Source organism: Podarcis liolepis (assembly GCF_965112155.1).
Source record: "Podarcis liolepis genome assembly, chromosome: 8".
Lineage (NCBI taxonomy): Eukaryota > Metazoa > Chordata > Lepidosauria > Squamata > Lacertidae > Podarcis > Podarcis liolepis.
The window spans coordinates 35,216,960-35,243,481 of NC_139560.1; the positions used below are offsets into that span (position 1 = coordinate 35,216,960).

Consider the following 26,522-nt stretch of genomic DNA (forward strand, 5'->3'; position numbering starts at 1 on the left):
ATGCAAATTAAAAATTATTTGCGGACTGCAGTAGCCCTGTGCAATAATATGGCTTGATACGCTGTCAAGCGTTTGTTTTAAATACGTAGTTGTTTAGATTTTATATTATATATTTGTATTGCATTTTATGTCTTGTAAGCTGCCTTGTGAGCAGCCTAAACATGCCTAAGTCTAAGGTATAAGACCGCTTCCTAAGTTCCTACTACTGTACTTTGATGAGGCTTACTCCCAAGTATGTTTAGGCTTGGGTTCTTATCCTATATCAGGGGTGGCCAACTCCCAAAAGACTGCACTCTACTTACAGAGTTAAAGCTTAGATCGTAGAATTGTTGAGTTGGAAGAGAGCCAGAGGATCATCTAGTCTAACCCACTGCAATGCAGGAATATGCAGCTGTCCCATATGGGGATCAAATCTGCAACCTTGGCATTATCAGCACCATGATGTAACCAACTGAGCTATCCAGGTATCTACCTCCTTTTTAAAATGTATTTTATTACTATTATTTGTATTTTTAAAGATTGCAGTGTGTTTGCAGTAAGCAATAACTTTGCAATACAGTAACGAAAATTCCCAACTAAAAACTTTACAGTAAACTGAAAACAACGTATGGCTGTGTTGTCATTATACTTCCTATTTCAATACATCAAGAAAAAGCCCATTTCTCAATAAATTTATGGGGAGTTAAATACCACTGATAAAACGTCTTATAAGTACGGAAATTGATAAAATGCATGTTGCTTCAGAAGAATGCATCCTAGTCAAGACACCGCATAGTCTTCCTTTGATGTGGTCCAACTTTAGATGGAGTCCAACAGGGTGGCAACAGCTTTGCCACAATGCCCCCTGGTCCTGACTGATTTGTTAAAGTCTTATGGCAAAAAAACTCAAGACTTAGGAAGTCTGCCTGATTTCTATCAGTTAAGATAGCTGATAGAATGGAATGCTGTTTATGTTGTCAGTTTGAAAATAAGGAAGATGGAAAGCAGGGGAAGAGAGGGAATTGACTTGCTCTCCCCCCTCTCCCCGGAATAATTTAAGGGGTGTTTCAAGACAATACAATTTTTCCCCCACTCTCCAGAACTGGATACCTCCCCTCTTATTTCATATAGGGACCCACGTTAGGAGCTAGGACCCCTCTATTGCTATATGTACTGTATAGTACAGCAAGGGGGAAACTTCAGAGCCTTCTCCTCCCACCCCTCAATTCTTCCTGCTCTAACCTAAGAGCACTCCTGTGGAGCAGATCCCATTTGTAATTGTTTATCTGTTGAAGTTTTACCCTGCCGTTACTCCAGGGAGCTAAGGGTAGCAAACAGGGTCACCCCACGCTCCATTTTTAAATGTTTATTTTTGGTTTTTACGAGTGGAAAAAAAGGTTTTATTCATAAAGTACTCCAAAATTCGTTTATTTTTCAGACTCACGATATGCTGGTGAAAGAGGAAATTAAGGCTGCTATCCAGCCCAGGAGTAAGCCCCATTCAATTCAATACGACTTACTCTTGAGTAGAACTGGCTAATAAGGCTGCCTGCATTCCCAAACTAGAGATGAAGAGCCATTCAACGCAGCGGGGCTTACTTCAGAATATACATACACGGGACTGCGCTGCAACACTTCCTTTTCAACCTGCGGTAGCAAACCCCCGAGGGAACACCCACAGATACATCGCGCTGAACAGGAGCGGGACTCGCTTCCCATAAGCGCTCACACCATCGCTCTGTTTATCCTTTTCGCCTACAAGCCCGCTCGCGCCATACTCTCGCGTGACAGCGAAAGCTCACGGCGCCGAGAAAGGTCTCCCTGGGACTTGTAGTTTCTTAGGTCCACCTAAAAAAAAAAAAAGCTTCACCGGCTCCAACCCACAATGCCGCGGAAGTCCAGCCAGCCGCATTTCACCAATTAGAGACGCGCGTAACAAGGCGAGCCGCGACTGGCCAGGAGGTGCTTTCGGCTGCAGCCAATGGGGTTCCCCGGATCGTCGAGGTGCCGGAGACCTGTGAGCGCCCGCCTGGCTGGGTGAATGTTGTCTCCGGGGGTAGAAGGTTCCAATCCTGCTGACCTCTGGCCGGGCGCCCCGGGGTGCAAAGCGCCTTCTCCCCGCCCGGCCTCCTTTCGCACGAGGGCGGCCTCCGCGGCAGCAGATACGTGACCTGGATCGTTCCTTCTTCTGGCGGGGCGGGAGCAAGAAAGCGCCTCCCCTTTCGCATCCTATGAAAGTGAGGGCGGGGAATGGGGGACCTTCGGAGTGGGGAGTCGGTGGGGACAAGGAGGCTGGTGAGGGTTAAGGGGTATTAGGACCCTGAAGGCAGGGGAAGCCAGACCAAGGAGAGTGACCCCGGGCAGGGTAACATGGAGTCCCCTGACCTCTTCCCATCACAAGCTCTTATTTTAAATCACCAAAACATCAGGGGTTTCTAATGGCTGCCTTTCTTTCACAGTATCAGCTTATGTATGTGTACTCTGAATTAAGCCCAATTTCGTTTAGTGGGGCTTAGTCCCTGCTAGCCTAAAGTGTGGTACTATGTGGGTCTACTCAGATGGAAATTCCATTGGGTTCAATGGGTAGTCCTCCCAGGTAACTGGGGAAATGATTGCAGCGGAAGCTGATTTCAGTTATCTGGCTCTGGGGAATGGGGAGGAGGTTTAAGCACTGGCGCATAAGGTAGCCATCCCTTGTGTACTGAACTTCTGATATTTTTGCGATACAAACCAGTGCGTGAAATAGTACAAATGACAAACATAGCACCTTGGATGTCCACATCTGGGAATAAGTTCCATCGCAGTGAGCTAGATTTACTTTTGGCTGTCTATTTGGTTAATGGTTGTTTCATTTTAGAAAAGCCTTGCTGCAGCATCTAAGACTTGGTGTTGGAATATAGCCACAGTGCTATATGGTGAGTTGCTTTTGTTTTTGAAAAGAGAAACAAAAGTGATTTCTTTGGGTCTGATTTTTTATCAGACTGCATATGCTTGCAAGTAAGTCCTATTGAAACAAGTAGGACTTCTAAGAAGGCATGCATACACCTGGCAGAGTTTGAGTATGAACTTGTGCATGCTTACCAGGGAGCAAGCCCTACTGGCAAAGTGGGATTTATGAATAAACATGCATATAGGATTGTGCTGTGCACTGAAATAAGTAAAAAACAACAACAGTGAAATAGATGAGGCATATTTGTTTTATTTAATCACATATAATTCTTAATATGAGCATGTTGTCAGTCTCTGGCTCAGGTTGTGGTCAGAAGCTGTATCAAGTTTCTTTGGTGATATTTGTGTAATTCTGAATCAGTAAATAGCACAAATATTTGTCTGTGGCCCTAAGGACCATCAATTTCAGTAAAGGCCACATACAGTACTTAGGGTTGATCCTAAGCACAGCTTTTGAAGTTAGCTTCATGGAAACAAATATCCTGATTTCCAGACCAGTTTAATTTCTCAATACTTTATTCATGGTGGAGTTAGCTCATATTTTTAGCTCAGTGGTTTTCAAATTCCACCTTCAAGGAGCCCTTTCTGCATTGCTTTGTCTGCTGCAGAACTTGAGGGTGTCCACCCTCAAGAACCTTGTGCATTCAGAATATTCTGGACCATGTTTACTAAGGTGAACAGACATTTCATAGAGAACACCGGCTATACTGGTCCTCATTGTTGCTGCATGTGAGCTGTGAGTGCACCCTGGATTATACTCAACAATGTCTTCATACTATGCAGGGAGAAATAGGCAAGCTGTCTGTCTAGGAAGCTTTGGTTGTTGTCAACATTAGCCATACTTAGAGTAGACTCATTCAAATCATTGGATATCATTAACAAGTCTGTTTCAGTGGGTTTACTCTGAGTATGACTTGGTTGGATTCAATCCCTTGACTGTCATCATGGCTCTTTCAATTGAGGAACCTATGATAAGCATATGAGGATTCTCAGGAGCAAAGTTTGAAAATTGCTATTATAATAATCTAGTTATTGAATTTAGGTTCCGGCAGTGCTTTGTGTTTTGTTTTGCCAGGGGTGGCATGCAGCAGTTGAGAAGGTTAACTTTCCACTACTCATGCCATGCTTCCTTTATTCAGATGATAATTTCAATGCACAATTTTGGAAATTAGATCCTTATGGAGATTGTATACCTTCATATTTCATCCAGCATTGCAACTGATAAATACATAAGCTGCGTGAAGCTCTTTGGGCACTGGTCAAGACCTGAACAACCACATGCCTTCATTTGCTTACCCAAGAGAATTCTGTTCTGTTTACTGTATAATAGTCCCTTTAGGCACTTTTGAAAGCTGTATATGAAATGTTATGTTCACAATGCATGGAAGCCCTTGTTATATCTAAAATAGCATTTTGGATTCTGACTGAAGCCTTCACAATATTAAAAACTTGGGGACAATTCTCACTATGTTTTTGTGCTTTGTGTGTAAGTGAAGGTGAAATGCAAATGATTTAGTGATTATTTCACCCACCTATCCCATTTACTTGCTTTTGGGGTAAAGCTGGGAGTCCTTGCATAGTGGGATGGGCCAAAGGGTTGAGCTTTGCCAAGCTTTACATATCTTTATATGTACAAGATGGTGATAACTGTGGATTAGGAATAATTCTTGCCCAGCAAGAATTATTCTATTACTGAGTGAATGGCTAACTTCTGATGTTGATAGCTGAAATAGCAATAAGATGTGCTATGTATTAGATTCTTTGACTTGCTGTCTGATTTTGGTGGAAGGAAATGGGAACTTTGAGTGCATTGAAATTTAAAACAATACATACTGTGTCTTAGGTTTGCCTTTTTGTTGAATTTTGAATAGTGATCTGAGCAGCATGTGCTGACTAGTGTCTACATGTGGTCTTTTAAAGACTCCTAAAGAATTACTTAAGGGAATATAATTTTAACCACACCAAGCTAATGACAGTGGCCATTAACTCCACAATATTTCTAATAACATTTCTTTTCCAGCAGAATTTTGTGTATGACAAGCAAAAATGAACAGCAGCATGAGCGAAGAGCCTGATGCGTTATCTGTAGTTAATCAGCTGAGGGACCTTGCAGCTGATCCCCTAAACAGAAGAGCAATTGTCCAGGATCAGGGATGTCTACCAGGCCTTATCTTATTTTTGGATCATCCCAATCCCCCAGTTGTCCATTCAGCCCTACTGGTAAGTATCATCTGTTTCCTAATTGTGCAACTTTTTTCCTATGCATTCTATAGCATGACTATGTGATTGGCACTCTAAATTTCAGGATTTAATATTAAATAATCACTCACTGGCTGTTGCAACCATATTTTACACCAGTGTGTTTCCATAAAATATCTTAAAACAAAACATCTTAGAAAATTTTACTGAAGAAGAAAAGATGTATTGTAATAGCACAGATTCTTAGCCAGAGAGGATCACCTAAACGTGTCAATCCCAGATGCAGCAAAACTGAAATGCAGTTTATGCTCTTGTCACTCTGGTACATTCTGAGAAACTATGGCATTGAAGTGGAGGATTTCTTTAAAAAGAAAGAAATTTATTGATGCAAATTTGAATGATACCAAAGTTTAGCAATGTATATCAGCAATGTATACATGTATATCAGGAGTAGTGTTAATTCTGTTTGATGCCAGGTCACGCCCCCACCCCAAGGTAAAAGTAGTCATAGTTCTCATCTTCCCACTCTCCAAATCAGAATCTAGTCCTACTGAAATAAATGGGCCTTACTCCCAGGTAAATGTATAAAGTGTAAGTTGGCAGTCTAAATTAATAATGAAACATAACAGAAATACTCTTCAGCAGGTATTAGGGCAATGGACATGCTGTATCAGAGCTGTTAGGAACTAAGCAAACATTAACGTTGGCACAAGACCAATTACACAACACAATGACAACTGGTTCAAGGTCCTCTTGTTTCTGAATGTCACTTAATCGTGACACATACAGTGTTAGAGCTCAGAGAAAATAAGATGCTAAGTAGAACAATGAAAAACCCAAATAGTTTGTATGATAACAGTTTACTTCCCAAAAGCAAACACCCATATACATACAACATCTGTCAACTAAACTTATCCTTCTCCAACTGAACAAGTTGACAGGCTTGCTCTTAAAAGTCTATTAATCTTAAAGATACCATAACATCTATCAGCATGGGATGTATGTGGGAAAAGGGTTGCAGAATAGGAGAGAGGAGGAGGCATGGAAATGATCTGTGTCAAGGAAGAGTTGAGAAAAGGAGGAGGGTGAGGAAAAAGGAGTGAAGGTGAAAATGGGGGGTGTAAAGGTGGTTGAAAAAAGGAGGGGTAAGAGGCATGGGTTTTCCCAGTAGTGATGTATGGAAGTGAGAGCTGGACCATAAAGAAGGCTGATCGCTGAAGAATTGATGCTTTTGAATTATGGTGCTGGAGGAGACTCTTGAGAGTCCCATGGACTGCAAGAAGATCAAACCTATCCATTCTGAAGGAAATCAGCCCTGAGTGCTCACTGGAAGGACAGATCGTGAAGTTGAGGCTCCAATACTTTGGCCACCTCATGAGAAGAGAAGACTCCCTGGAAAAGACCCTGATGTTGGGAAAGATGGAGGGCACAAGGAGAAGGGGACAACAGAGGATGAGATGGTTGGACAGTGTTCTCGAAGCTACCAGCATGAGTTTGACCAAACTGCGGGAGGCAGTGGAAGACAGGGGTGCCTGGCGTGCTCTGGTCCATGGGGTCACGAAGAGTCGGACACGGCTAAACGACTAAACAACAACAACAACAAGAGGCATGGGAATGGAGCTGAAGATGAAAGGGGATGGAAGGTCTAAAGAATAGGAGGGGATTGTGAAAAGGGTGCTTTGTAGGTGCAATATGTGGAAGGAGGAAGGTGCACAAAGTTACCGTGAAGGTGTGCAAGGGGGAATTGCGCAAAAGGAGGGGGAGGAGGCAAGGACATGGGGTGAATGTGAAAATGGGTGTAAAGCAGGACTGCAGAATGAGAGAGAAGTGGCTTCAGAAATGAGGTGAAGGTGAAAGCGAGCTTAGTAGTTGCATAGTTGGGATGGGGGAACTGGTAGGTAGGTTGATGAGAGGAGGAAGCAGGAGTGCAGCCCCTAGTTTTATATATAACACAAAAACACTTCTTCAGCAGCAACAATGCAAATACAATGCTTTGAACAGCTGCACATTTAACATTCATATTTTGAGTTATCCCATTATACACAACTTGCTGGAAATGTTAACTTAGTTTTATATGATACTATATTTGCTGATAGACAACTGAAAGAATCAGTTCTCTTAATTCAGTATTTAGTCAAAATCATATTTATATAATTACTGGGATTTTTCTAGACAAGAATACACCAAAAATATTTTGGGGTGCAGCTTATTAAACTAAAATTGCATATGTTCTAACCATTACATAAAATATCTTCAAAATTGATATTGTTTATTTTTGAGAGATGTATAAAAGAAAAATTAGAAACACTAGCATTATTCTATTAAATTACTTTAACTTGCCCTTTCTTACAGGCTCTCCGCTATTTGGCAGAATGTCGTGCCAACAGAGAAAAGATGAAAAGTGAACTAGGTATGATGCTGAGCTTACAAACCGTCGTGCAAAAGTAAGTATAGTGTGCTATCTATAGTAAAAGTACATAATTTATCATAGAATCCTAGAACTGTAGAGTTGGAAGGGACCCCAAGAGTCTTCTGGTCTAACCCCCTGCAGTACAGAAATCTCAGCTAGAGCATCCATGACATCCAACCTTTGCTTTAAAATCTTCCAATGAAGGTTGGAGTATGTACGTATTTCCTTCCTACCACCACCTTACGAGGGAGTCTGTACCCCCTTACAAACTATCAGATTATTGTGGTATATAGTGCGTTTCTGTCTTAAAATTGTTTTAAGCATAAGGGACCTGGGAATTAGATTGCAAAGGTGGCTTCCTTGTGTAGGTTCAAGCAGATTCCTTTCATAATCTCCAATACAGTGGTTCCTCGGGTTACATACGCTTCAGGTTACACACTCCACTAAGCCAGAAATAGTGCTTCAGGTTAAGAACTTTGCTTCAGGATAAGAACAGAAATCAGGCTCTGGCGGCACGGCAGCAGCAGGTGGCCCCATTAGCTAAAGTGGTGCTTCAGGTTAAGAACAGTTTCAGGTTAAGTACGGACCTCCGGAATGAATTAAGTACTTAACCCGAGGTACCACTGTACATGAATTCCTGGCTTTGCATGTAACATTGAAAACACTGTGAGGATACTGGTATGTTCAGTAGTTCTTGATACTAAGTGGCTAGTTAATGAAAGCAAAAATCCAATTACTTGGCTTGAAGCATTCTATTCCAAGATAGTATGCTTCTTCCAGAGTCTCATACTGAACTACTTGAACTAAACCCATCTATTCACTCCCCCCCATTTATTATTTGCCTAAAACGATTAGCTCAGTAACTATGTATTTAATTGCACAGGAGTCCCTTTCAGGTATGATGAGATGCACACAATCCTGTAAACCAAGCCACTGCCTCAGTTTTGATTTAAGACAATTTTACTTGCTTGTACTTCTCAAGAATAATTAATCATGGTTAGAAGGTCACAAGTAGCCTTCTAAAATTGGACCCTTTGTTATGACACCTTCCCCATAAAAGGCTATTTGAAGAAAAAGATGCCCTCTCTGACACTACAAACAGGATTATATGGTATACTTTTAAATGGGTTGTGAACATTTTATACACTTAGCCGAAAGATAAATTATTCATGCACACTAAGAGTATCGTGCAGAGTTTGGGAATGCAGTGTTGGATGAATTGCAAGACATCGTAATAAAAGGTAATAACGCCATCTAGTGTGTCAAATTAGAACAGACCAAAATAATTCTACTTGATCTGAAGATACACCTTGTTTTGTTATATGTTTTGTCAGAATTATAATTGTTGGTTGGAAGGAAATACATACATACTACAAATTTTCAGAATTGAACATATTTCAGGAATTCGGAGTTCAGTAAGCATGTTGCAAAACAACTTAAACATCAACTTTTGTTTTGTGATCTTATACAAATATTATGTTCTGCAATCATGCTAAACATTAAATCTTCAAAACTGGTTAGGGGCTCATCTATAGCTGTACCAAAACACTCCCCGAATATCATTGTCCCATTCACAACCTGCAAAGTTGGGTGCCATTTCTCCACTTTCCAGAGGGGAGGGTATGTGCTGAAATTCACTCTTTGCTTTAAGCAGTCATGTCACTCCATTTTTCTTTTTTTAGTGGAAACCATTATTCCCCCCTCCCCCAAGTACCTTCAAATAATAATTTTGGGCTTCATTGCATAGAATTGGAAATAGGTGATGATGATGGAACAAGCAGTATTTTAAAGCATCCATTAAACTTGATAGCTGGGCATTGTCTGAATTCTGCGATGTTAGAAATGCTGTAGTCTTCCGTGCAAATCGAAAAGCTATGAAGGGAAAATGCTGAAACAGGCTCTTGTCTGATATGCCGTCCTTTCTTGACAGCTTGCTGGAATAAAAAGCAAAGATTGCTCAAGCTGCTGTTTTTAAAAGGAGCAGCATATTTTAATTTGACGTTAGTGTATGTGAAAGATGCCAGACTGACAGTATTCCAGGCTGAGGTCAGTACCTATGGAAGGGAAATAGCCAGACTGGCAGTGGCCTTCTTTTCCTCTTACTCCTTTGACTCAAAGGGTTTTTTTGCAGTTACCCAAAGGAGAGCAATGTTGCTTGGTCCCTCTGTTGTCAGCTAATGCAGAAAAGTTGCTTGTGTCACTAAATACTCCCCCCCCCCACTCGTCATATTTTCAATACATTAAAATGCAAAACCCATTGCTTTCTGATCAAATAATGAACCACCCCACTTCTCTGAGCAAGAAATAAAACCCTAGTTGGGGCAATGCAGATAAGCTCAGTTGGTTTTCTGTTGGTCTAATGGTGCTGTTGGACGGCATTCTGTCAAACGTAAGTGGCTGCTGTTCACTCTTATTGTGAAATGCAGAGTATCTGTGGGGAAAAGACAACAAGGAGATCCATGGTTTGAGACAGGAGAACGAGAATGCTGGATGGATGTTATGGGCAGAAGAGGGAGAGCAAGAGGAATATTGGAGAGAGGAGAGTTCCAGAGAAAACTTTGCAGGGAGCAGTGCTGAGGTGAAGAAGCCCAGCTCAATAGAACTCCTAGTCAGCTAGGGCTCTCTGCATAGTGTGGGCAAGAAACCTCAATGGGAATTAAGTCGGTGCATACAGTTTTGATAGTCAGATGAAAACTTTTCATATTGGGGCATTAGAAGGGTCATGGAGACAAGGTATGGAAACCATGGATGTCTGCCTGGTTTTCATGTTGTTTGGAGGGAGGGTTGGGTTGGGGGTGTGTGTGTTTCTGTTGCTAGTGTTGGTTTTTTTGTATCTTTATATTTTTTTGTGATTTATGTGGAAATTGTTCAGTTTGGTTGTGTATTTAATGTTTTATTTATTGTTTATAAATACTTTAGTTACGTTGCAGTTATGTGTTTTTTAATGTTGTAAACCACCTTGAGGGGGGTTTGAACTGTGGAAAGGCGGCATCCAAATAAAATTATGTATGTATGTATGGTTCCTAATTCAGCTAAAGATAACCAGACAGCATAAGAGGAAGTTAATGCATCGCTTAGCTTCATATTGAGAACCTGCATTTTGGAAATTTATAAAACTGCTGTACTGCTGCTGTACTGCTGAGGCAAAGGGTGTTGGGATTGTTATGTGGGTGCCTTCCTTCAAGGTTTTTCTTTTTCTTTTAATTCCTCTTGTGTGGTTTGAATTGTCTGTGGGCAATTTTTGGTGAGAGGAAGGAGTACCAGGTGCAGGGGGGTGCAGTTCATCTGTGTGACTGATGGGTGACCACCTCCCTTGTTATTTATACTGCTCTGTCAGTGAATGGTTTCATTGTCTCCCTAGTTTTTGCAGTACACTTTTGTTCAGTGGAAGGACTCGACTGGTGAAAGTGGTTGGTGATTGAGTGTGAAGTATTGGAATCACTGAGTGGATGGCGTGTTTGTGCATATTGGTGAATGAGGTGTGGGTGTAGGTTGGGACAAGTGATACTGAATAAGTAGTAGGTATCATTGATTTGTGTAGATGTAAGGCAACACAGCTCCTGTCAACCTAGCAGTTTGAAAGCACTCCAAAAAGTGCATGTAAATAAATAGGTACTGCTCTGGTGGAAAGGTAAACGGCGTTTCTGTGCGCTGCTCTGGTTTCGGTGTTCTGTTGCACCAGAATATTTAGTCATGCTGACCACATGACCCAGAAAAACTGTCTGCAGACAAACGCCGGCTCCCTTGGCCTGTAAAGTGAGATGAGCGCTGCAACCCCAAGAGTCGTCTGCGACTGGACTTAACTGTCAGGGGTCCTTTACCTCTAAGGCAACACTTGAGTGTGATGTGTAGTATTTGGTGAGTCAGGCTGTGCCTTGGCAAGAGGAAGGGGGAAGGGATCCATGACTCTAAAGGTGTTTCAGATATGGTGCCATGTTTTTGTTCTTTCAGATTTTATTATTTTATTGCATCGCATTGTACCCTAATTTCTGAGTTATATATATATCATGTTATTTGTAAATTGCTTAGAGACTGTATTAAGCTGTTGAAATATATTTAACAAAACTAAAATATGAAGGATTGTAAAGCAAAATCCATACAAACCTCAGTTTGCTTTGTCTTAGGACCACCACACCAGGAGAGACAAAATTGTTGGCTTCTGAAATCTATGATATTCTTCAGTCTTCCACAATGTCCGACGTTGACAATGTGAATGAGATGAATTCACGGCGCCGGAAAGCTCAGTTTTTTCTGGGAAGTACAAATAAACGTGCTAAAACAGTCGTGTTACACATAGATGGCCTTGATGATTCGGTAAGAAAAGGGTGTTTTGGGGCATACAATGCACACTTATGTATCAAGGTGTGTGAAGGGCACCTTGTTTTCTGTAAGCATTACTTGAGTTTACAGCTTAGACTGCTCTGTACTAAATGCCATAAACATAATAACATTTATGAAGTCTGTACCAATCTTTTAGATGTTGGTGACTTGTAGGAGTTGATCTTAGTAGAATTTACAGTGGTACCTCGCAAGACGAATGCCTCGCAAGATGAAAAACGCGCAAGACGAAAGAGTTTTCCATTTTTTGAGCCGTTCCGCAAGACGGATTTCCCTATGGGCTTGCTTCGCAAGATAAAACGTCTTGCGAGTTCTTGCGAGTTTGTTTCCTTTTTCTTAAAGCCGCTAAGCCGTTAAAAGCCGCTAAGCCGTTAATAGCCACTAAGCTGCTAATAGCCGTGCTTCGCAAGACGAAAAAACCGCAAGACGAAGAGACTCGCGGAACAGATTAATTTCGTCTTGCGAGGCACCACTGTACTATGCATCAGAATTTACTAATGCAAAACGTTAAATACCCCCAAGAAGCTGACAGTAGAAAGATCACATTAAATAATTGATCGCATTAAGTTTGGACATCAGAACATCACAAGCTGCAGATCATTGGTCCCTCTAGTGATACCGGAAAAGGTTGATCAACCTAGCCATCAGATGAATGGTAATTTCCCCCCGGTGTTTTTTCTTCTTCACATCATGAGACATTCATAACAATTTATCAACTTCCCATTGTTCAGGCCTAAGGAAATGTTGAATTTTCTTAGCCTGCTCTTCCTAACATCTTTTCTCATTGCCTGAGATTTCTCTTGGCTATTGGATAACTGTTGTAATAATGAGGTCTCAGTGGATTCTCCATGCAATGTCAGAATAACTTCTATAAATTTATCCTCCATTCCCCTGTAGATAACACCCCAGGGTCATGTTTGCCTTTTTATGGCTGCCAAGCAGCATGCAAGGCTGTTTGAGCATGTTATCCACAAGTGCCCTCAGGTCTCTGTTTCAGTTTTGTAGCCTTTTAAATTATCAAACCTGATCTTCTGCTGCACTGGCTTACATTTGTTTGGGGGTGGGGGGCCTAAGTAACCCTTTTAAGAGAACCAGGTCTGTATATATATCCCATCTTCTTTAATAAAGTCAGTGGCTGTTAATCGGATGAATAATGAGCATATGCATACCCCTCCTTTCCCAGAGTTACCTTCCTCCTCTTCTTGCCACCGCCATTTTGCCTCCTTATATTTCTCTCTCCCCTCCTCTGCCCGACCCGCTTCTTTAAGCCAGGTTTAATCAGTTCCAGTAGTCTTGTCCTTATTATGTTTACTGACTTGGTAGCTCATTTGTTTGCCCATCACTGTCTCTAAAGCTTCTCTAAAAGCCAGAAAAATGCTGCCTGTTTCTATTTTGCCTGCCAATTTAAATACGCGTTACCACCGTAAATGGTCTGTGGTCAGCATATCTCAAAGCTGCCTGTATTGCTCTCCTAAAACAATGCTAATGCAGATCCTTGCAGTTTTACTCCTCTCTGTTGAGGTAAAGCTGCTTGTTTCTAGTAGCCAGCATGCAGTAAGAAGTGTAGACATACTTAATTTGGAGGGCTTCCTTAACTGCTGATGGCCTGGCAGCATATTCCTTCAAGAGCAAAAAGGGGCAAATGTGTATTAAAGTTTATTTGGTTTTTTAAATTGTCCTCAAAACCTTCTCTGCTCTTAGGGAGATTTTTACTTGCTTTTTAGTTTGTGCACAGCATGCCATTTCAGTCTACAAAGGGCAATGAAAAACACTGTTTGTAAATCATTTTGACCTCCAAGTGCTATCTTAAACTATAGTCAGCACTTGCAGCAATTCTGAGTTTCAGGGAGGTGCTTCTAACATGGGCACCTACATTCATCCGTGAAATGTAAGCTATCTTCAAGTGTAGAAATAATAATAATAATAACAACAACAACAACAACTGGGATAATCATGTTCTTTTTGCCTCTTTTTCTTAAGATTTTAGGCAGTTAAAAAAACCCAGGAGATTAAACAAGCAAGCAAATGCAAACCCTAAAGGGCAATAATAACTGAACAGCTGTACTTTGTTTTTCACAGAAATGATACTAATTGTCCTCTCTTGTGAAATCTTATGTAATTACTATCTAAAGCTCTATGTATATCCCAGCAATATACTTTAGTGGGCATCATGAACATTTTGTCACTACTCCTGCTTGCCCTGCCATCTCATAATCACCACCATCATTTGTTTGTATGCTGCCTTTCCATACTTAAAACCATGGTCAAGGCAGCTCACAACGTGAAAAGATTTGCATAATTACAAGCATAACAAAAATAATCAAACAATAAATCAAAGGCATCAAAAAGTGCACAGCCATAATTGAACCATTTCCACATAAATCATTATAAAATGTAAAAATTAATTAATATAATTTCAATAACAGTCACAAACCCTAAACAATACTGCTGTGTGTGTGTGTGTGTAGGACTAGGACTGTTCTTTCTCATAAATACAGATTTCCAATGCAGTCAGGTGTATCTGCATGTTACTCTTGAGGCAGAAACCCAGATAAAATTCAGCAGTTTGACTTAATCTTGCCAAACATGAACTTGTTGGATTTTAGTTCATTTTTCTTCCAGCTTTTCTGGATATTGACTAAAAGCTTTGGGCCTCCCTATAGAGGATGAACTTGGAGTTGGTTATCTATGCCCTAGTTACACCTCGGGGGCTAGGTCACTGTAATGATGCTCTCTGTATGGGGCTGCTTTGAAGCAAAAAACACAACTTGAAAATTGGAGCACATTTGACTAATCTTATTTCACCTGAGTTGGCCTGATGTACATGCTGAAGTTTTACATATTGTTTCAACGAGTGTATTCTCTGGTTCAGTGGTAGAACACCTGTTTCCCATGTAGAAGACCTCAGCTGCAGCCTCTGGCATGTCCAGGTAGGGCTGGGAATGTGTCTTGCCTGAAACCCTTGCGAGCCACTGACACTCAGTCTAGATAATACTGAGCTAGCAGATGCACCAATGGTATGACTCTGTTTGAGGCATCTTCCTATGTTCCACTGTGGTTTCCAGTTCTGGTTTTGCAGACAATTACCGATACTGGTTTTTACAAACCACAGCTTTTTCCATATGAATGCAGCATCAGACTGTTTGCCAAGCACCAGAATGTATAGGGCAGAATTGGTGATTTATAGCGAGAATTGCTAAACCTGAAAGTTGCTCATGTAATGTCAGACCATAGTTTGATACTACTTATGAATGAGTCTCATGTTTGTGTGCTCCCCATGTCTTGTGTTGTTTGCGAGGAGACTGGGAGTTCCCCGACTTGGATTTGTACTTTGGCTAAACTTCAGACTGGGCTCTGAAACCATGGTTTGATCCTTTCTTGCTCTTAAGGAACCTGCATCCCCAAATTTGGATGCAATGGGAAACTGGTGGCTATGCAAAATAAGAGGAGGAGGAAAGTGTGTGAGTCTGAGGCCTGTGTAGGCTTGTTAACATGGCAAAACACCATGGCTTCCTGTTACATCTGGGCCAATCTGCTGCCTTAGCCATAAACCCTGGGTATGGGGAGCTAGGCTTGAGGAGGGAGTTAAGAATGCAGTGCCGGTTGAGAAGAACGTGTTCGTGTCGTAAGACACCAAGCAAGCAGCTCGTATACATGATTATGTAGGCCAGGCTGTGTGTTTCACACTGCACTTGTGGTAGTTCTAGGAGGCCACTTATTTGTATGCTGATGTCTTTGAGACACTCAGTAAATGCACGGAAGCACGCTGAGCTAACGTAGAGCAGGTGCAACTAGCACAGGTCAGTGTCGTGTTGTTGCACAGTAGGCCCTGTCACTTGCTTTAAACGTAAGCGTTCACTTGTGTGTTTTGTGAGCGGACATTTTCCTTTGCAATCAGAGTTCAGTTTGTGCAGTGCAGTGATGTCCATGAGCTGCCACAGATGAGGTAGCTGAAGGATACAACAGCTGCTTTGATGCATTCAGTCAGTATGGATACAAGGTGTCTGATAAATAGCAACTTAAACACTAACTGCTCATCAATGAGCATTGCAGTCAGTCAGAACTTAACCACAGGGGACTGTTTAGCTGATCATACGGAGAAAAGCTTGCTTTGCTTTTCAGCACTTTCCCCTCATTATTCACAGTTGATTCCATTCTAGTTTGTCGTCAAAATGTAGGCAGGAATGTTGTTTTTAAATTCTCTTATGGCTAAATTCAGAGCCATTCCTTCTCTCATATATATATATATATATATATATATATATATATATATATATATATAAAAGCATCATTCTGCTTCAATTCATGTGTCTTGTTTCTTAACTGATCTGTGTTTAACATACGCAATTATTTATTAGGTGTTTGCAAATAACTGGTGCCGTTAATTTTTAGTCTCGGAGAAACCTTTGCGAAGAGGCCTTGCTGAAGATTAAAGGGGTCATCAGCTTCACATTTCAAATGGCAGTTCAAAGATGTGTAGTTCGAATCAGATCAGATTTGAAAGCAGAGGTAAGGTTTGCAGCGGTTTGCCTTTCACATTTTTCTGACGCCGAGTAAAGACTTACCTGCTCTTCTTTTCTAATTTTCCATTTTCTTGTTGTATAGGCACTGGCAACAGCAATAGCATCAACCAAAGTTATGAAAGCCCAGCAAGTTGTGAAAAGTGAAAGTGGAGAAGAGGTGAGAGAATGCTCTGTAATTTAGAAAACAAGCCTGTTGGTAGTGTTGGCAATTAAAGAAAAGCAATTAAATGCAATTGGTCCATTCTTTGGGTGCAGCAATAATCCCACTGGCTGAACATACATGAAACTGTATGCCGATGTGGCTTTTTTCGGATGTGTGTGTATGTCGTCTCCTTTAATTTCTACTTTGAATCCAAGGCATGTTATATCTATGCAATGTAAGCAGCAGTGTGTTCATACAGGGCACCTCACTTCCTGAAACAAGAGAAAGCTTCTGCTTTTGTGGAGCTTTCATGCCAACTGCACATGGAAAATCTGGTAGAAGTTGAATGTGTGTCACCGGTTTAGCATTGTAGAATATTGATTTCAGTTAGCAAGAGGTGCAAAATAGCCTTATGCAATGAAGGAAGGCATTAATATCATGTTGCTAAGAGCGTTTGCAGTCTTCTGAATTACAGTGATTATATTAAGCGCAAACGTATCGGAAACTCAGATTAATTACACAGGTCTCCAAGAGCTTGGTCCAAAGCCTGCTATAGTGTAGGTAAACTCTTCCCATTGGTTGAGGGTTATCAGGAAGTGAATGGAGGAGTTATTTTTTCAGACCTATAAAGTTATCTTGCATGCCACAGTTCCTAGTTTTGCTAAAACTCTGAACTATGTCTAAAACAGCAGTTGCATGAATGAGTGATGCTGAGCTTCGCAGCAAGGTCAGATTGGGTAAAACGACTTTCTGAATCCCATTAAACAGATGCTGGTTCCATTCCAAGATACTCCTGTAGAAGTGGAACAGAATACCGACCTCCCTGAGTATCTGCCAGAAGATGAAAGCCCTTCAAAGGAGCAAGACAAAGCAGTGTCCCGGGTTGGATCACACCCAGAGGGTGCAGCCAGCTGGCTGAGCTCAGCTGCAAACTTTCTCTCCAGGTCCTTCTACTGGTGACTTTGAGTCAAGGCTTACAGGACTGTGTGAACCACCAACAGGGGGCCAGTTTTCCATTGGTGTGGTGAACTGCCAAGTGCAATTTGCAATAAGTTATCACAACAGATTTTTAGACTACACAAAACATATGCTGTCTTTTACATTTTGTTGGACATTTGGTCTTTCAGGCCGGTGAGAAAGATGGAGGCATTTGTTAATGCCCTTGCCCTCACCTCTGTTCTCATATGTTTTATTGCCTCACTTTTTAATATGGGTCCATGATTAACCAAACTTCATTGAGTGTATAGAGCTTTAAGTTAATATTAGTGATAAACACATACAGAACCCATTCAGTACAAATCTCAGGACATCTGTACAAGGAAATTATTAGCCCTTAATTTTGCATAGATTGAAATGCCTTTTTTTCTTTTTGCCTTATTTCAGATTATATGTTTCCCCTGGAAGGTCATTCTAATGGGGGAAAACCCGAATTGTTTACCATTTATTCCCTTCCCCTGCACACTTGGTTCAGAGCTGGTATGTCATTATTCCACTTGGTGCATTGCAACAAGATTGATTCAAACTTTACAGCCCTTGATGTGCTGGGATTTTTGTTTTTGTTCTAAACTGTCAGCCCTTGACCACTCGCAGTTTGAACATTAGTAAATAAATGAAGGTGGAAATGTGAACGTGTAAGTAAATAATCTGTAAAAAAAATGCTTGTAATGATGCCTATGACTTTGTAAATATGATCAGAAACCACTGATTGCAATTTAGGTTGGATAAAGAAGCTCTGGTTTCAAAAGTTGCAGCCTACTCCAGTGACATCTTGGTTGCAGAATTTGTCTGTGGTAGAAAGTGTGATGTTGGCCTTACTCTGATATTATTTTCAATTGGTTTAACGAGAGCTAAAAATGTAATATAGTGGCCAATGGGTGGGTGGGTGGGAATAAGATGCCTAATATGCCATTGTGCCACTGCCCTACAATCTAGACTTTGGTTGCTTGGTGGAAATTTCGTGTGTAATCCCAGTTGCCTTTTTTGCTTCCCAATTCCACCGTTATGCCCTGTGGACAACCATTATGAAATATGGAGCAATCCAAAAATTGTTAGTGAAGCCTGGAGCAGGGCAAAAGCCAGCATGTGCCTGATGCCCGGGGGGGGGGGGGTGAGCATCCTGGAAAAAGTCCTTGTAAGTGCACTCACCTAGTCTAGACAACACGGAAACCTGCGCCTGAAGAATTGGCTTCACTTGGCAGTCTTGCAGACAATTAAGGTGCTTGGACCATCGCATCTTGTCTCTGCCTAGCTTCCAGAAAGGATCATGCAAGTAAATATTCAGTAAGCAAAATATTAAGCATAGCAATTAGGTTACTGAAATATTGTCTGGGATTTTTCTCAGTGCGTTAGAAAACCTTGTACGCAACCGCACCACAGGAATACAGCTGTGACACTGCGATGCTACCCTAAAGCTGATTCTGCAGTGCTGCTTTTTGTGGTGTGATCCATACAAATTTTTACTTAAATCAGTGACGTACACGTATCAAGGCAGTGCTTTTGCCCCTTTGGAGGTCTTATCTCTGTGTCTTGCACAGTAGCAGTAATTAAGTAGCATCAAGACGCTTATTAGTAAAAACAAAATGGCAGGGGGAAGTGTAAAGTTCCAATGATAAATCAAAGTTCTCATAAATTCAGCCTACTTTTGAGATAAAGAGCTTACTTTCAGATTTTATTTCTATTTTTTAACGTACCTAGTTTATTTGGTTGAAGTTTACACGCACAGAATACAAGCTTTCTAAGGCATGTATTGTATTAAATATGTATTTCGAAGCATATTGCTGTCTAGAATGTTACAGTACCAAACGTGTTTGCAAAGCCCTCTGTTGTGTAGCCATGGATACAATGTTTACTTTTTGTTTTAACATCTCTCTCTCTCTCTCTGCAATTTGCATTGCCGCACACCCACCGCTCTACCTGACACACCCCTTTGGATATTAATGGTTCAGTACAAGTAGATATTAAGACTTGTGTAATCAATCTGTAGGTATATATTTTTTCCTTTGGTCAGTATTGCAGCTCTCCCAGTTAAAGCATCTATAAAAGAGCTTTGGAAATACTGTAAAATAAAAGTGTAATATAATGAACTGGCATTCCTCTAGTTTTATAAGAGTTTTTAAGGGTTTTTGTCTCTAGAGCAGGAATGGGGAACCTGTGGCCATCCAGATATTGATGGATCACAGCTCCAGTCATCCTCCCCGTTAGCGACACTTTTGGGGAATACAGGGAGAATATCTGGGTGGCCACAGAGTCTCCATCCCTTTCTTTAAAGCTGGTGTTTTTTGCTTTCAGAATTCATAAGGATCAAAATGTGCTCATGGTCACAATTGAGGGAGAAGGACTGCAACTTGTATTGGGGGTGCCTGTGTATTGATAACGAGAAACTATTATTATCCATGGAAGTAGAGTTCAGGTTGCCATGTCCATGGATGCAAGCTACAGAAACATACTGCTTGTTAGCAGAAACAAAGTATGGATTCTAGTGTATAGTATATGAGACTTGATTCAGCTCTACTACTATTCCATTGTTGAAGGCCTTGTCCCCTTGCCCTTGGCCACCTATTATGATAAGTCATGATTGGTATCAAAACGCCATTGGTTTTCTTTATTCTTCCAAAAGTCAGATTACTCCATTTAATTTGCTAGAGAATATGTATTCTGATTAGATGCAATGTCCTATTTTTAATAGCTCCAAATCTCTGTGTGTCAGAGTTGAAATTTCTCATCATTCCTCTTAAGCTCTATTCTTGTGTATTCTTATCTATTGACAAGCACAAAGTCTTGGTTTTATTTTTGGCTCCCTCTTTACTTTGCCCCCCCCCCCATATTTAGCCTGTAACCAACTCTTGTTTTTCCAATATTGCAGAAATGCAACCTTTCCACCCCTCTCAGTAAAAGCCAACCTTCACACAAGTCATCTCTCACCTGGATTACTGCAATGGTCTGCACTCTCATCTTCTATTCTTGTATGTCATCCCACAAATTGAAGTTTTCCTTCCAAAGCTGCTGTCTGGGAGGCATCATATTTTTTTTCCATATTGGGGTTCACTATTTTTCTTTTTAACTCATCTTGAAATTTCATACATGTTCTGCCAATGCTGCACTAGATGGCAGCATAGAAATATTATTGCAGAAACTCAGTATCTGAGAAAGAGACTGGACTGCAAGCTTTTGAATTGCACTTAGGGTTGATTTTTGGATGCATGATGATTTATCCTGGCATTTTGCAATATGTAGATTAGCGGCAGGATAGGCCTATGAACTGATGGACTACTTCTCTCTCTCTCTCTCTCTCTCTCTCTCTCTCTCTCAATATCTGATAGTAGATTCCTCAGGGGTATTTTTAGAGTTCTCATAGAATTTTAATTTTTTTTTTATGCTGAGGAGGAGAGCCCATACAGGAAATGTGTGGTTTTAATATGTTCTTTCTTTTTTGACATGAATAATGTATATGGCTAAGATGGGAAGAGTTGGAAAAACTCCACAATTGAATACACTGTTTATGACAAGATAAATAATTTCAAAACATAATGCCAATCCACCTATCCAAGTAACCTGCAAAATATTTGAATACAGTGGTACCTTGGGTTACATACGCTTCAGGTTACATACGCTTCAGGTTACATACGCTTCAGGTTACAGACTCCGCTAACCCAGAAATAGTGCTTCAGGTTAAGAACTTTGCTTCAGGATAAGAACAGAAATTGTGTTCCGGCGGCGCAGCAGGCCCCATCAGCTAAAGTGGTGCTTCAGGTTAAGAACAGTTTCAGGTTAAGTACGGACCTTCGGAACGAATTAAGTACTTAATCCGAGGTACCACTGTATTCAAAACTTTTGGTATTGGGCTGTCATACATAAATCATACAACAGTAAGTCTACATGAAAAAAGCTATCATGGGTGCAATCTATCATTTTTTCCTGCACAATTTTCCTTTAAACAAACAAATGTATTTTTTTAATGAACCAAAGTTGATCAAGAGCAACCTGGTAGGTAGATATTGTCTAGTGTGTGTCTATATATCCTAGTAGCTTTTGCTACTAAAGCATCGTCTTATGTTCCGTACCAATCTTACTGCACAGTCCTAACCATGTCTACTTAGAAATTAAGTCTTACTGGCCTTGTTGGGGTTTACTCCCAGGTAAGTCGGGTTAGGATTGCATCCTTAGATGTTAGAGAGCCTGTGGAGTGTTGGGGATGGGCTATTGAACTTGAACTGCAGATGATGTATGTCCAGATTTTGCTCACTTATGGACTGAATGGTCTAATCACTTTTGGACCCTGCCATGGGAGGATGTAGCGTCTTTTGCCCCCATCAAAGTGAATCAGTCAACTGACTACCAAGATCTTTTATTTTCTGTTTACAGCAGGTACCGTATTTTTCGCCCTATAAGACGCACTTTTTCCCCTCCAAAAATGAAGGGGAAATGTGGGTGCGTCCTATGGGGCGAATGCAGGCTTTCGCTGAAGCCTGGAGAGCGAGAGCGGTAGGTGCGCACCGACCCCTCTCGCTCTCCAGGCTTCACGGACCTCTCCTCAAGCAGCGGGAACGCTCCCGCTGCTTGGGGAGAGTTGCTGGCATCCCGAAGCCTGCGCGCGCTGATCTCAGCGCGTCCAGGCTTCGCGGATCTCTCCCCAAGCAGCGGGAACGTTCCCGCTGCTTGGGGAAAGTTGCCGGCATCCCGAAGCCTGCACGCGCTGATCTCAGCGCGTCAAGGCTTCGCGGATCTCTCCCCAAGCAGTGGGAACGTTCCCGCTTCTTGGGGAGAGTTGCCGGCATCCCGAAGCCTGCGTGCGCTGATCTCAGCGCGTCCAGGCTTCGCGGATCTCTCCACAAGCAGCGGGGACGTTCCCGCTGCTTGGGGAGAGTTGCCGGCATCCCGAAGCCTGCGTGTGCTGATCTCAGCGCGTCCAGGCTTTGCGGATCTCTCCTCAAGCAGCGGGAGCCACCACTGGGCTCCCACGGCTTGCAGAGAGCTGCCTGTTTGGGGGCTGGGGTCGGGGGAAGCTCGGGCTGCCCCAGCCCCGCGCCTGGGGGGGAAATAATTTTTTCCCCTTTATTTCCCCCCCCAAAAACTAGGTGCGTCTTATGGGACGGTGCGTCCTATAGGGCGAAAAATACGGTAATTGTGTGCAGGTATTTGGGGCCGTTTTCTCACATCAAAGTATATTCTGACCATGCTATCCTTGCTTGCGTACAATGCTGAGGTTATTTATAGGCCAGTGGTGTAGAATATGACCATTTTATGAAAAAAAAATCTGGGAAGGGAATTGGTACAATATACATATTTGAGATATAATTGTACGTATAATTAGAAAGAATCTAATAAACCTAGGGTCTCGTTCCCCATTTCCTTTATATTTTTAAGGCTTCCAAGATCTGTGCTTAGGATTTTGCAAAGGTTAGAATTTTATACCAGTTGGGTGCTTAGTGATCAAAAACTGAGAGGAGAAAAAAACCAAACAGCTTTTTTTCTGGCACACTTGGAAAGTGGACTCCTGAATGGAGAGGTAGCCAAAAATCTTATTTCCTTCCCCAGACTCTGAGTTGCTACTTGGTAAGATGTTTTAATGAGCGCTGGCAGTTCCCCAAAAAGCAGAGTTGAATGGTACATGAAGTACTCAAGCGATAGACCAGACAGGTTGTGTAGAAGGGATTGTAAAGGGGTTTCAAGAGTTGACTGTTTAACCTCCTGTAGAAATCAATGCTTGTATAAGACAGTAAAAAACACATCAGTAAGAGGCCTGGTTTGCAGAAGCAACTGATAAGGTAGCAATGTCAGCCTTGTTCGGAAGTTCACCTCATTGCATGGGAAGAAAGCAGTGCTGGGCTGGCTAACTGTGCCCCAACTTGCGCCCCAGTTAGCCCTGCCAACAACATCTGCACACACAGCACAAATGTCTGTGGGAAGAGAGCATTCTCATATGCAGCTGTATTATGTGAAGGCTTTCACACACTGGGGGACCCACAGGAAACTACAGTAGGTCCCCCATTAGGTGGTCCCCATAATTTTCTTCTGAAGTTTTGCCTCAGCACTTTTTTCAAATTAAGAAGGCGTGCACATAATATCTCTGTGTGGTAAACCTCCCCTAAAACTGCCTACGTATTTAAATACTCTGGTATATTGAGGGAGGCGCTATAGACGCATCCCCCTCTCTTTCTCAGCTGCTAGATATATTTGTGTGTGTTTTGGGGAGTGAGATGAGAGTCCTATAGACTAGCAGGTAGGAAAGCCTGGAAGATGTCTCCCTTGGTGACAGAGCATTTTAAAGGAGTAGTCACTTTCTCCGGTGAGGAAACTAAACACAGTATTTTGTGTTCTGGTCCTCTCAAGGTGAGATAATTTAGGCTTCTTCCTTTTTTACCTAAGTGTTCTGTGGAACTGTTGGGACTACTTGGAGAGGACAGAGCAGATGCAACGACCGCATAATACAGATCAGTGTTTAAAAAGGGACAGGGAAACTGTGGCTCTCCTGATGTTGTTGGTCTCCAACTCCCATCAGTTCCAACCTAGCTTGGCCAGTGGTTGGGACTGATTAGAGTTGGAGTTCAACAACTTCTTAAAGACCACAGCTTCCCCATGCTGCCTCTGAGTAATGTAGTTGTATTCTCTAGGTGAAGCTAAGTCTTGAGTCCCATCAGGGGAAAAGGTGGGGTATAAATATATTATAATGGTTAATAATAATAATAATAGTTGGGGAATATATGTCAGAAATTAGCTTTTTAAACTCATCACACAGCTCCACATCCTGACTTTCATTTTATGGAGTTGCTGTAAGGAAATAGAATCATAGATCCCTGAGGATGATTTAGTCAAATTCCCTGCAATGCAGGAATATACAGCTGTCCCATACATGGATTGAACCTGCGACCTTTCTGTTATCAGCACCATGCTTTAACCAGCTGAACTATTCAGGCACACACACATACATTTCATCCCTTCTAATGAGAGCCTCATGACGTGTCTTTATTTGTCACTGATAGATTTAATGCTGGACTTTTTGTTGGGCTCAGTCTATAGCTACTACCTTTTCTGGGGATCAGTGGTCCACGACAGATCTACAAAACTCGATCCTTGCATAGCTGCAAACATATATAAGTTTCACAAAACTGCACAGGGACAATGCAATGCTGATGGTTCTCCAAAATAAATCAAGCCAGCGGCACTCCCACACCCTGCCGAAAACGTACAAGGAAGCCCTAATGTTCCATACTGGCATAAGGCAAAGTGGAAAGTTGTGGGTGTTGTTGATTCTGCTACCAAATATTTTGATACCAATTACAGAGCGGTGCAGCTAGGGATGTTTTCAGCACAGTTATGAGACAGAAGTACAAATACTGAGTCAGATCATAAAAGTGCAGAAAATCGCTTGCACCACAACAGATGTATAACAGCAGACGCTTATGTATAGCAGAATATGAATCAGAGGCCAGGCACAACACTGCATTTTATGTAGATGGTTGTGGCTTATGTCTTGCATGTGGAGGAGTAGGAATGAATGATTAAAACAAAAATATTCTGAAGATCTGCTACTGTCTTGCCTTGTTCCTTATAATGCAAGGCACAAGGAAATGGGTGGCCCTCCAGATGTTCAATTCTAGCTCCCATCAGTCCAAGATAGCTTTGTGTATGGGCAATCCTGAAGATATTTGTGTTTTGAGGAGTTTAGTGATCTAAATCAGTGGCCCTCTTCCTGCCCCTGTTTCTTCCTTTTCTTCCTCTCTAAGCTCTTTGATGGCTGAAGAACAGCCTTTAATTTCCTAGTCCTAATCTGTTGGAAGAAAGTGATAGTGCTGGGTACCTTCACCTTCTTTGATGTTAGACATGGTTTGAAGAAAGTAAGGCATTGGGAGAAGTGGCTAATGCATGTAGGCTGTCAGGCAAGCCATGAAGGCTAACAGGATAGCTATCTACAAATCGGGTATAGTTTTTAGAAGCTCATGCACGGACTGATCAATCTCAGGGCTGTGCAAACTGAGGCTACTTGTGGGAGTCGCTTCACCACTTCTTGAGGGCTTCCAAGTGGCAGATCAAAGTGCTTGTTTGGTAATGTATATAATGCTTGCTGTTTAGAATAAAATACTTAATCTTCTCACTTACTTGTGTTTGTATTGCCTCTGATTCTCATTTTAAATGAACCACCTTGCATTTGGCAAGACACTTTGTCAGGGGTGATAGGAGTTTCTAGCCCAGCAAAAATTGGGGAACCACAGACTGCCATGGAATTTTTACAATGAATTGGGTTTTTTGGTTTTTTTTTAAAAAAATGTAAACTGATGTGGAAATGTGGAGAATGGAATTTAAGATTGGAAAAATGAGAAACCGAGATTGACATATTCACCCATCCCTTGTGATTATCACTACCATGCCGCCATCCTCCCCTTGATTTCCTCCTATCTCCAATCACCCAATGGGTGGTGCAAAGCTGAGCAACTGCCCTCCAGGCACCTGCGGATCTTCACATCATTGCTATCCCCATTATACTTTTTCCAAGAAAAGCTGTAATTTGTGTTTACGTCCAGTTTAACAATCCAGTCCGGGTGGCTGCATCCTAGTACGCCTTGAAGCTTCCCTTGTAGTTTTGAAGAGACAACAGCATCCTGTCCTGTCTCTTGTTAAATGGCTGTCATGTTATTTATTTTTAGAGGTTGAAGTTAGCCTCATGGATAGATGGAAGCAGTTTGGGATTCTTAGCATTTGTGCAGAGCCTTTTACTATCTTCACACAAGTTGGATTAAGCCTCCTGCTTGAGGAGCTGTCAGCCTGAATGCCCTCAGAAATTAAGCTTTCACAGTTTTCCATCTGGGTCTTGGATGAAGCTGAAAAACTGTTTCAAATTGCCTGTACCATTTGCTTAGAGAGAAAATTAAAGTCATACACACACCTGCTAAATGGTTATATTAGAGTCTTTCCAGATGATAAAAAGCTGATAACCTCCCCCCGCCTCAAAAAACCAAGTTTTTTACTAAAAAAAGAGGAAAAAGCA

The 26,522-nt window shown here is 41.6% G+C and overlaps 1 protein-coding gene and 1 long non-coding RNA gene across 3 annotated transcripts; both read left to right on the forward strand.

Annotated features, from left to right (window-relative positions):
* The first annotated feature begins 1,941 nt into the window (after positions 1-1,941).
* Positions 1,942-19,623, forward strand: ARMC1 (armadillo repeat containing 1). Of its 2 annotated transcripts, none has more exons than XM_083518053.1 (7): positions 1,942-2,216; positions 4,949-5,148; positions 7,480-7,571; positions 11,662-11,851; positions 16,268-16,384; positions 16,481-16,555; positions 17,309-19,623. In XM_083518053.1, exons 2-7 carry the CDS (start codon positions 4,975-4,977, stop codon positions 17,498-17,500), a joined length of 840 nt encoding a protein of 279 aa, XP_083374179.1. In that variant the 5' UTR covers positions 1,942-2,216; positions 4,949-4,974; the 3' UTR covers positions 17,501-19,623. The 2 variants fall into 2 exon arrangements, with proteins under 2 accessions (XP_083374179.1, XP_083374178.1); XM_083518052.1 differs by having other exon boundaries at positions 1,943-2,216; positions 4,952-5,148.
* Positions 19,624-22,662: 3,039 nt separating this feature from the next.
* On the forward strand, positions 22,663-25,633 carry LOC310713783. The gene is made up of 2 exons (XR_014529460.1): positions 22,663-23,152; positions 23,186-25,633. It is a non-coding gene; the product is annotated as an uncharacterized lncRNA (long non-coding RNA).
* Positions 25,634-26,522: the final 889 nt, after the last annotated feature.

Excerpts from the sequence above, each read along its gene's own strand:
- ARMC1 (XM_083518053.1), top strand. The coding sequence starts at position 4,975 with ATGAACAGCAGCATGAGCGAAGAGCCTGATGCGTTATCTGTAGTTAAT. Across the intron at positions 11,852-16,267 it reads TAGATGGCCTTGATGATTCG|TCTCGGAGAAACCTTTGCGA; the intron begins GTAAGAAAAGGG and ends GTTAATTTTTAG. Across the intron at positions 16,556-17,308 it reads AAAGTGAAAGTGGAGAAGAG|ATGCTGGTTCCATTCCAAGA; the intron begins GTGAGAGAATGC and ends CCCATTAAACAG.